Source organism: Solanum tuberosum, unplaced genomic scaffold, assembly GCF_000226075.1.
Source record: "Solanum tuberosum cultivar DM 1-3 516 R44 unplaced genomic scaffold, SolTub_3.0 scf00122, whole genome shotgun sequence".
Taxonomy (NCBI): domain Eukaryota; kingdom Viridiplantae; phylum Streptophyta; class Magnoliopsida; order Solanales; family Solanaceae; genus Solanum; species Solanum tuberosum.
Window position 1 is genome coordinate 498,009 of NW_006239050.1, and position 11,931 is coordinate 509,939.

General features: G+C 33.6%; 2 protein-coding genes and 1 long non-coding RNA gene across 3 annotated transcripts in view; 1 reads left to right on the forward strand and 2 right to left on the reverse strand.

Annotated features, from left to right (window-relative positions):
* The window catches only part of LOC107061229 (uncharacterized), a 17,610-nt gene extending 11,540 nt beyond the window's left edge, over positions 1-6,070 (reverse strand). The window contains exons 1-3 of the long non-coding RNA XR_001473864.1: positions 6,060-6,070; positions 4,563-4,564; positions 851-857 (exon numbers count right to left, since the gene is read on the reverse strand). This is a non-coding gene — a long non-coding RNA (uncharacterized lncRNA). The remainder of the gene's footprint in view (positions 1-850; positions 858-4,562; positions 4,565-6,059) is intronic.
* A 1,921-nt stretch (positions 6,071-7,991) lies between these two features.
* On the reverse strand, positions 7,992-8,534 carry LOC107061221 (uncharacterized). Its single transcript, XM_015310076.1, has one exon. It carries the CDS (start codon positions 8,532-8,534, stop codon positions 7,992-7,994), a length of 543 nt encoding a protein of 180 aa, XP_015165562.1.
* Positions 8,535-9,522: 988 nt separating this feature from the next.
* Positions 9,523-11,488, forward strand: LOC102599391 (probable acyl-activating enzyme 6). Its single transcript, XM_006350392.2, has one exon. It carries the CDS (start codon positions 9,578-9,580, stop codon positions 11,231-11,233), a length of 1,656 nt encoding a protein of 551 aa, XP_006350454.1. The 5' UTR covers positions 9,523-9,577; the 3' UTR covers positions 11,234-11,488.
* The last annotated feature ends 443 nt before the right edge of the window (positions 11,489-11,931 follow it).

An 11,931-nucleotide genomic window follows, 5' to 3' on the forward strand; every position in this document is an offset into this window, starting at 1 on the left:
TTTTTATGTATATGTATACCGAAATATACAAATTAATAGCCATAACAAACATAGGAGAGCAATTATACAAACTATAGTTATAGTATACAAATATGATTTTTATGTTTGCTAAACCTAAAATTTACTCAAACTATTTTTTTTATGGTTCAAATTGAACGATTTTTTTAAGGTTTGTCACCGGTACACCTTAAAAGGAAATACGTAATACAATTGTTGTTAGATTGTATAAAACGTTAAATTTTAACAACTCATCAAGACTTGAATAATTTTTAAATTAGAGTCAATTGATCAATCTCTATCTCTAGGTGGTTGATCAATTGGAGACGTAAGCTAACTTTTCCATAGAAAATATTTTATTATTTCAACTTCAACTAAAATATTATTTGAAAATCAATATTTTTATAATATAATTAGTTATTTGAAGTGAAACTATGACTTTTGCTTGCAAAATTTCAATTCTTTTTCTAGGTGATATTTATGATCAAATACGATCCCAAATACTAATTTTTTTTATTTGTTTACAATTCGATGTCTAATAATTGTACGTTCTTTTTTCTGACTTCAACCGAATATTATCATGTTTGTCGTTGTCCTCCACCAAAGTACTTTTTTGGAAATATATAAAGCTTTATTAAAACAACTTGGGCCTACAGTCCCATACTAGTTTAATTTTTATTTTTATTTGATCTTTCTCTTGCAAAGAAGAGAAAAAAAATTTCTACAAAAACTTGCATAAATGAAAAAGAAGAGAGTCAAGAATATCCTTAATCAATCGAAAAAGGCTTTAAAATATTTTCTTTTTATCATTTAGTCTAAAAATATTCTTCTTCCATCTTTTGGTCTAAAATACCTTCAACCTAAATTTAATTAAATTGAGTTCTTTTATTAATTAGTTTTTTTTTGTTCTAAAAAAATATTTTTTTTATTTATTCAAATTCTTAATATTAGATTATCCCAAAATATTGAAATTATTTAAATCTAACTATATTTGAAATAAAAATAGAATTTTTATGTTGTCAAAATTTTTAATAATAGAGAGTGAAAAAGGGACAAAATTTAGTTAGTTAATTATGCAGGAATTGAGTTAATGAATATAATTATCATTAAAAAAAATTAAAAACATAATTATCATAATGATGCTGAAATAGGGGAGGATAAAACATTTTCTAAAAAGTTTGTTAACGTAAATATTTTATTTTTATTTTAAATATTGTTAGACTTAAATTATAAATATTTTGGAATGAACTTGCCTTTTAGAGTAAATAAAAGAATTAATTCATTAGTAAGAAAAATCAATTCATTTAAATATGGGTTGAGGGTATTTTTAGTCCAAAATACAGAAGGAAGGGTATCTTTGAACAAAAAATAAAATAAAAATTAACTTTAGACCAAAAAATGGAAGGAAGATATTTTTAATTTTTTTTCAATAGGTTAGAAACATTTTTGGCCCTTATCTGCATATAATATATGCAGAATTGTTGAGTCCTTTTTCTAGACTAATGTTTTGACAAGACACCAAAAGAAAAAGATCCATTCTGCAAAAAGGGCTACTTGATGTAGTAATTGGAGTATGTATTGATGAGTTTTTTTATCTTTGCCCAAGTAGTGGTAGGACATAGTCACTAACCTTGATTTGTGAACAATATGTGAATGATGAATCTAGACATTATTAGTAATGTCACTATGATATACACTTTTAATGAAAATAGATAATTTTGGCTCTAGAAAAACAAGACTTTGATTGCTATTTAATGGTTTATTCCTTTTCTCAATCCTCACATGTGTTGTAAAATCAATCTAAAAAGGTAATATGATATATTAAAAGATTGAAAGCAAGAATAACAAAGAGAGATAAGAAATAAAAGATGTACAATATGATTCTCAATATCTCTATTTAAAGAATTATTACTGCGCTAAAAATATTTTTTATGTTGATTTTATTATCGCTAGAAGTTGATTTTGTTGTAATATATATTGAGGATTATCAAATGATATTATTATCACGATCTAAAATTCAAATCATGATGACACTTATGGTAAGCCAACTTTTCAAGAAACAAAAATCTTAAAGATATTTGCTAAAGTAATATTAATGATAACACAATAATCAACATCTCAAATATCTTTCATAAATAATGTTGCAGTTCAATCAAAAGTCAAAACCAACTCCAGACTTAATGTCATGTGTACAAATTTTTTTTTATTATCTAAATCATTTTTCAAAATTTAATATTAAATATTAATTAACAAATGATTTTTTTAATGAATATGTTAAGTCTAAATATGACAAGTTAAAATGAATCGAATGAATATATTAATTAAAGATCATAGTGTAGCTTTCCCATAGCGTTTGACCAATATTTTGGAATCTTTTTTTTTTTTTTAAATATTGTGGATGAAATTTTTTGACCAAAAAAATGGTATAATTGGATAAAGAGGTTTCTCGGAAAGATATTGTAAATTTACTCTTCTTATTTTTTAGAAAATATATCCATCACAAACAGAGGGGAATCAAAACCTAGGAAATCGGTTCGATTTAATTTTAGTCATCGTGGTTTCACATCCACGTGTAGGCTTGCGTATATCGGATATTGAATAATAATTTATTTTTAAAAAATATCTAACCCAACTAGTAAAATATCAAAGGAGAGGAAATATCAAAATTGAGATGTGGGTCTTGGACTTTTGATTATAGAGTTTTAAACGCAGATTACTAGTATTTTTTTAGTAGTGTATATACAATTCAATTTTTGAAGATGGATTCATTTTATAAGTATACCTAATCATCTTTAAATAAAAAAACTTATTATTTTTATAAATGAATTTATTAATTAAATTAGAATTATATTATTCAAAGATTTGGATTCAGATTGAATAATACAATTTGAATAAGTATGGGTGTACAAATCTCATAATTTAATTAATTCAGATTTGCATACCTATTAGGACTCACTTAGAGGAGAAAAAGTCCCGTATCAAAAAATTTCAATTAAGAATAAGAGATTTCATTTCTTCTGGAAACTTTTCTTCACACTGGTATTAATAATTTTTATATTGTTAATATCATAATTTATTATATATTAATTGTACACCATATAATAAAGAGAGTATAATCAATAGGAACAAATACATCAAAGATATTTTCATCAAAATATTTGACATGAAGTTGGTCAAAGAATTTCTATGACATTTAATAGTCAAAATATATTTTTAAAATTACTTTTCTCTCTTTTTTCTTTTAACGTGAAATGCACCCGTTAGATACTTATTTTTAAAAATATTTTTGATACTCCCAATTTCGAGGACGAGTTTCATTTGGAAATATTGTTAATCACAATGAGATCATCTTAAGAAAAAATAATACTCATCCGTTATACATTAGTTGATCATCATATTAATATAGTTGTCCTATATTAATTGATCAACTTACTAAATCAAAAAATCATTAATTAATTATTTTTTCTATATTACCCTTGCAATTAATTTTTTTTTGAAAGTATTCACATTTGTTTTTAATGGTGTCAAAGTTGTAATTGAGCAGTTGAAAACTCCATTAATGGAGCTTATGCTAACAATTGAGGATGATACAGAAGCATGAAGAAGCTGGACGAGATCACAATTTGGGAAAAGAAAAACTGAACTTCCATTCCTCCTTCTTCCTTTATTTATACACGTGTATGAAAAGATGGAAAATATCTACATCATGTGACAGCTAATCATCTAACTAATTGTAACAAACTTTCTACAACCGTCACTTTAACTAATCTACATACGTCAATTACATATAATTAGTTAGGGCCTAATTAATCTCAACAACCCCCCCCCCCCCCCATTTTTTGAGGTATTTATAAACCTCATTAATTTATACTTTGCAATCACCTCCATGGAACAAGACTTAGATGCTGGTAAATTATGATAAGCTACTGAGTCCAGACAGAACAGGTATGAGAAAGGGTGGTGAAAGAAGAGAAGGATACAACTCTGGATTCATCCTGAAACTATAATTGACCCTCAAACCGAAAATGCAGAAAAATAATAAAAGAGGGGAAATAAGCTTAGTAGAAGACAACTTGTGCAAAATGGCTGAGTGCTTGGGGCCAGTAAGACTCTTGGTTAATATGTCAGCTAATTGCTCTACAGTTGGAATGTGGTGAAGAGTCACAAGTCCCTCTTGAAGCTTATCTCAAACGAAGTGACAATCAACCTCTATGCCACTTACTGACTTTTTGGAGTCAGGGCATGCAGCCCAATCCGAGTCGCAATAGGCAGTGATAGTATAGTTCGGCTCTTTAGATAGATAAATCCCTAGTGTAGGATCATTCCTCAAGTACCTCAACACATGAAGGGTAACTTTTAGGTGAGGCTCTCTTGGTGTTTGTAGGAACTGACTAAGATGTTGCACACTAAATGCAATGTCTAGTCTAGTATTTGTAAGAAAAATTAATTTTCCTACCAATTTCCTATAATATGTTGGGTCTTGCAGCACAGTGCCTTCATGTGACTTTAGTTTGACAACAACATCAAGGGGAGAGGAAGTTGGACTATGATGATGACAATCAAACTCCTTGATCAAATCTGTAGTAAACTTTCTTTGTGTAATAAGTACACCATCTTGTTTGTAAAGAATCTCTAAACCTAAAAAATAATGGAGCCTCCTTAAATCCTTGATTTTGAACTGATCATGTAGGAACGACTTCAGGGATGAAATTTCAGCCATATTAGTTCCTGTCAAAATTATATCATCAACATACACTGCTACGAAGACTGCGGATGATTTGTCCCTTTTGTAAAACAAAGAATAGTCACTGGTGGAGTGTGAGTATCCTCTTGAGTACAATTCTTCTGCCAGTTTCTCATACCATTGCCTGCTAGCTTGTTTCAAGCCATATAAGGACTTATTTAGCTTGCAAACAAGTCCCTTTTCACCATCTTGGAGTCCTTGTGGGAGTTCCATATAAACTTCTTCATTTAGATCACCATGTAAAAATACGTTGTTCATATCTAGTTGATATAAATCCCAGCCCTTCTTTACTGCCAAACTGATCAAGGTCCTCACCGTAGTCATCTTAACTACTGGGGAAAATGTTTCAGTATAATCGATGCCAGCTTGTTGAGTGCATCCCTTTACCACAAGTCTAGCCTTGAATCTCTCTATTGTCCCATCAACCTTATGTTTGATTTTGTAAACCCACTTGCACCCAATTGCCCTTTTTCCTGCAGGTAATTGAACTAGATTCCAAGTATTGTTAGCATGTAAAGCTTCAAATTCAAGTGTCATTGTTGATTGCCAAGCAGGGCTCATGATTGCCTCTTCATATGAGTTTGGCTCACTATCATGAGTGATGTTCCTAACTAATTGCTGACTCTCTGAATCAAAACTAGTGAGCGAAATATGTTGTTGAGTGGTGATATTAGGAGGATGGTATGGTGAGGGTTGATGCTGTAATTTAGGGAGTATGTAGTTATACTCATTGAGATAGTTTGGTACAGTATGGATTCTACTTGTTCTCCTAAGTGCAGGTAGAGGATGTGAGCTGGAAGGGGTAGTAATGGTAATCTGAGGTGAACAAGGTATCTCTGGATGAGATGATGCAGCAATTATTTTTGGAGAGTTTGATATAGGAGTGGTCTCATCAAATAAGTTTCCAGTGATATTTATAGGTGTGGTATGTGGCAGGTTGGTCTCAATAGTGTTATTTGTGACAGTAGTGGGGTTGTCTTAATTTAAATCATGAGATTTTATTCAAAATATTGTTTGTGGGATGAAACAAATCAGTATTATAATTAAGATGTCTCAGTACAGAACTAAAAGTAGAATCAGGAAAAGGAAGAACAAAAGGAAAAACATTCTCATGAAATAATACATCTCTTGAAATGTGTATTTTCTTGGTGGTCAAATCTAGTACTTTGTAACCTTTTGTGTTGAAAGGGTATCCAATGAAAACGTGTGGAGTGGATTGTGGTTCAAACTTGTCTCTGTGAGTTTTAAGGGTGCTAGGGAAGCAAAGACAACCAAAAGATCTTAGATGTGAGTATGTGGGTTGTTTTTGGTATAAGACTTCAAAAGGAGTTTTGTTTTGGATGACTGTAGAAGGGAGTCTATTGACAATATAGGTTGCAGTTAATATGCATTCCCCCCAATATCTCATGGGAATTTTTGATTGATACAACAAACTTCTTGCAACTTCAAGTAGGTATTTGTGTTTTCTTTCCACCACGTCATTTTGTTGTGGTGTATATGGACAAGTTCTTTGGTGTATGATGCCTTTTTCTTGCAAGAACACAGTCGTTTCTTTATTGACAAACTCAAGACCATTGTCAGTTCTAATGGCCTTAATGGTTGTGTTGAACTGATTTTCTACTAGAGATGTAAAATTCTTTATGGATTGTAGAGTATTGGTTTTGCAACTGATCAGTTGAGTCCAAGTTGACCTGCTATAATCATCAACTATTGTGATGAAATATTTGTAATTATCATGAGTTGGTATATTGTATGGCCCCCATAAATCTATATGGAGGAGATAAAAAATCTTGGTGGAAAGGGTGGTAGTATTAGATGGAAAAGGTAACCTTGCATGTCTAGCCATGGGACAAATGGTGCACAAAAAAGGTTGTTTTGGCGAAAATTTAATAGGTATGGTATGGATACCTTTCATTTTGACAAAAGGAACATGTCCTAGCTTGGTGTGCCACAAGTAATCTACACTGTCTTCATGAGATGTACAAAGAGAAAAACATTTTGATGATGCAGAAGTATTGCCAGAAATGACAGTCGATTTTGTATTACAACAAGCATTTTTATTACTTGAATGGGTAGGAAAATGTAATGCTTGTTTATTGGCATTATGCAAAGGAGGACAATCAGATGAAACACAAGAACCAAAAGAACAAGTTGAAATAGCAGCATTGTGGCATTTTGAGCACAGGAAGTAAAGACCATTCCTTACTCTACCAATCTCTAGAGGGCTCTTTAGTGAAGGGCCCTGCAGAAAACATGAAATATCATTGAAACTGACTGTGTTTTTTAGATGAGAAGCTAAGCAATGTACTGAGACAAGATTGAACTTGAAAGTAGGTATAAACAATACTTTGTATAAAATCAGTGTTGAATTTAAATGTGCATCCCCAATTTCTGTCACTCTAACTCTATAGCCATTAGGTAATGTGATTAGGAAGGGGTAAAGTAAAGGCCTGATATTGGTGAGTAATGTTTTATTAAAAGTCATATGGTGTGAGGCTCCAAAGTCTATAATCCAGGATTCAACATTAAGCTTGGAACAATTACATGAGAGATCACCAATTTCAGAAATAGACGAGTGACAAGCCATGATACCTGCAAAGTTCACAGCTCTACTCATGATGTTGTCCGCAGACTCCTTTGTGCTCCCACCTGGTCCATGTATCTGAGTATTTTCGAGCAATTTTACCAAATGATCATATTGAACTTGAGTCAAACCTTGAGCTCCCTGGCTAGGGTCGTCACAGGTAGAGTGAACATTAGCTGCTGATCCGGAGTGCCTACTCTTAGTAAACTTGAAATTTGGGGGAAATTCATGTAGTTTGTAGCACTTAGCTTCTGTGTGTCCAGTCTTCTTACAATAGTCGCAGAACAAGTTAGCTCTGTTGATATCTGGAAAAGGATGGATGTTGTTCCTGTTAGAGTTCTGAAATTGGTTTGTAGGACCTCTATAAGCATTGTTTCCATTTGTGTTCTTATTTTGGGAATAGTTTGTTTTGAAACTATTACTCCCAGAAACAGCACCAAGAGATGTGGAAGCGTTGAGAGAAGTAGAGGCCAAAGACATGCGAGTAGAGGGCTTGACCTCTCGTTGTTTCTCCTCTTGAACTAGAATGGAAAAAGCTTGTGGCATGGTCGGTAACGGGTTCATCATTAGGATACTACCTCGCATCACAGTGTACACCTCGTTTAGTCCCATTAAGAATTGAATCAGTCTGCGATCCTGTTCTGCCTTATGCATTTTTATTTTACCTCAACAATTGCACAGACATGTACACTGAGTGTTGGCGTCCAAAGTAGAGAGCTCCTCCCAAAGTCGACGAAGTCTGGTGTAATACCCTGTGATATCCAGATTTCCCTGTGCGAGGTCATTGATCTTCTGGTGGAGTTGAAACAGTTTCGCACCATTGGTTTGATCGTAACGATTGGCTAACTCGTCCCATAATTCCTTCGCGTTGTTGACGTATTGCAAGCTGTCAGCTAAATCCTTTGACAGTGAATTGAGAATCCACAACGTGACCATGTCATCGCAACGTTCCCATTGTGCAAATGTAGGTGAACTTGAATCTGGTTTCTGAGCTTTTCCATTGATGAAGCCGATCTTATTTTTCACAGAAAGGGCTCGAAGGACACCATGCCTCCAGGATATGTATCCTGTTCCATCAAAAGGAACTGGAGTAATTGAAGATCCGGCATTCTCCGATGGATGCATGTACAAAGGATCACTGAAATCGATGGTTGGTGGTGTGGGATTCGGATTCGTGGGATTTTGATTTGTTTCATTGGTTGGAGCCATGATTTTGAAGGAAACTTGACAGGAAAATTGCAATCAAAGTCAAAACTGAAATGAGAATTGCAATCGAGAGCAGATTGCAACGAGGATTCCAGATGAGAATTGGAATGTGAATTAAACAGAGGAAGAACAAATGCAGCGGAATTTGAAGAAGAGAAGAGCACCTATTGCTCTGATACCATGTCAAAGTTGTAATTGAGCAGTTGAGAACTCCATTAATGGAGCTTATGCTAACAATTGAGGATGATACAGAAGCATGAAGAAGATGGACGAGATCACAATTTGGGAAAAGAAAAACTGAACTTCCATTCCTCCTTCTTCCTTTATTATACACGTGTATGAAAAGATGGAAAATATCTACACCATGTGACAGCTAATCATCTAACTAATTGTAACAAACTTTCTACAACCATCACTTTAACTAATCTACATACGTCAATTACATATAATTAGTTAGGGCCTAATTAATCTCAACAAAGGAATGAGTTAGTAAAATCATCTTTCTATTTATTATTTACTATTAAGTACCATGTAAAATGAAAAATGATCAACTAATATGGAACGGAGGGAGTAATAATAAGAAAACGTGAGGAACATGCTTCTAAATTGTGAGAATTGAAATAATCAAGTGGAGTACTTTTTTATTATTATTTAATGACAATAAATGGGATACGTTTTCTTTACAACTGTAATTTACAAAAATATTTGATTATTTGATGTCACACAATTTATGGTCATAAATTTAATCTAATCCATACATTAAACACAATCTTATTTAGTCAAATCTTCATATAGATAGAGTCTAGAGACGGCCGAAAGAGGAAGCAACGCACGATTTTAGGGATTAATTATAGAAACTTGTTAAATATTATTCCTTAATTTGTGTCTAAAATATCTTTAAATCTTATCATTTAAAGATAATCACATAAATATATAGAATGAAAATCCTATCCAATAAAAAATTAAAAATTAGTAGGAGTACTTTTTTTTGGTTTATTGGATCTATATAATAGCATTAACAGAGACCTTAAACAGAGCAGAAAAATATGGATGAGCTAAAGCCAACGCCACCAAATTCAAGTCCTCTTACTCCTATTACCTTCTTGGAAAGAGCTGCTACTATCTATGCCGATTGCCCTTCCATCGTCTACAACAACACAACTCACAATTGGTCCCAAACCCATTCTCGTTGCCTAAAAGTTGCTTCATCCATTGCATCTTTTGGTATTCAAAGAAATCATGTTGTCTCCGTTGTTGCCCCTAATATCCCTGCCATGTATGAGCTTCATTTTGCTGTTCCCATGGCTGGTGCTGTACTCAACACCATTAATCTCCGTCTTGATGCACGTACTATCTCTGTACTCCTCCGTCACAGCGAATCTAAACTCCTCTTCGTTGATTGTCAATCCAAATCCCTAATTCTCGAAGCTCTGTCCTTATTTCCGCCTGAATTCCACCGTCCGGTTCTCGTTCTTATCGAGGACGACGAATTCCCAATTCCAAAAACTGATGAATTTATCGCTACTTATGAGGAATTGGTTGAAAGAGGGGATTCGGGTTTCAATTGGATTCGCCCGAAAAGTGAATTTGATCCGATTGCTATGAATTACACTTCTGGAACTACATCTGCTCCGAAAGGTGTGGTTCATAGCCATAGGGGTATTTTCGTTGTTTCGTTGGATTCGTTGATTGAATGGTCCGTTCCGAAACAGCCGGTTTATTTATGGACGCTACCTATGTTTCATGCAAACGGATGGAGTTATCCATGGGGAATGGCTGCTGTTGGTGGAACGAATATCTGTTTGAGAAAATTCGATGCCGGAATCATTTATGACTCGATCAACAAACATGGTGTTACTCATATCTGCGCTGCTCCAGTGGTACTCAACATGTTGTCGAATTCCCCTGACAGTAAGCCATTAAAACACCCTGTTTATATAATGACAGCAGGATCCCCACCCCCTGCTGCTGTCCTGTTTCGAACAGAGTCCCTTGGATTTGTAGTCCATCATGGTTATGGACTTACAGAAACTGGTGGATTAGTTATTTCTTGTACATGGAAAAATCACTGGAATAAATTTCCAGCAAATGAAAGAGCAAGGCTGAAATCAAGACAAGGGGTTAGGACATTAGGGATGGCGGAAGTGGACGTGGTGGATCCAGAATCAGGAGTCAGTGTTAAACGGGACGGATCAACATTAGGAGAAATTGTTCTAAAGGGTGCCTGTGTCATGTTGGGTTACTTTAAAGACCCGGAAGGAACGTCGAAATGCATGAAAGATGATGGTTGGTTTTACACAGGGGATGTGGCAGTTATGCATCCTGATGGATACTTAGAAATTAAAGACAGATCAAAGGACGTGATCATAAGTGGTGGAGAGAATTTGAGCAGTGTAGAAGTGGAATCAGTGTTGTATACCCATCCAGCGATTAACGAAGCAGCAGTAGTGGCACGGCCAGATGAATTCTGGGGCGAAACACCGTGTGCATTTGTTAGTCTGAATGGAAAACACAAGGCGAGTGAAAAAGACATTATTGAGTTTTGTAGAGCCAAATTGCCACATTATATGGTACCAAAGACTGTCATAATTAAACAAGAGCTTCCAAAGACATCAACAGGGAAAATTCAGAAGTTCGTGCTTAGAGACATTGCTAAAAGTATGGGGAAAAGCAATAGCAGCAAGAAGGTGAGCAGAATGTAGAGATGAGTTAACTCAGCCTGGATGAGGTTCAAACAAATCTGTGCTTGTTTTTACTAGTAGTGTGTGGACAAACACAAGAATATGAATGTGACAAATTGCGTATGGTTGTTAAATTGTTAGTCCTATGACGTGATTGATCGTTTAAATAATTTATAGCTTCTGCAACTTTTTGGATTTGGCATTTTTCTATGAGTTGGTTTTAGCGTGCAGTTTTGGGCTTAACTAATAAAATGTGGAGGCAGTAATTTTCATTTACTTGTTTCAGTTTGTCTTTGGAATTTTGCATCTTCAAATTTACCCCCAAGCATGTATGTTATGGGGCTGTGGAAAACTACCCTACTTTTAATTTATGTGGTCCAAAATAAATAATCCCCTTTTTACTTGTCATATTTATATTTAATATACCTATTATTATTAAGAAAATAATACTCCCTCCGTTCACTTGTCAAATTGTGACAAATAAAGTGAACGGAGAGATCCCTCTGTCTCAATTTATGAGACATTTGAGTCAAACAATTTAAGTTTGATTGGAAATTTGCGTATGTAATTTTCAATTTTTTTGCAATGAAATTTATATATTTGTAAACTAAGAAAAAAGTATTATAAATCACAATAATTAAAAAATATTTGAAAAATTTACGATTAAAGATAAATTTATTTGAATCTTGAAATCCGAAAATGTCAATATAAATTGAAGT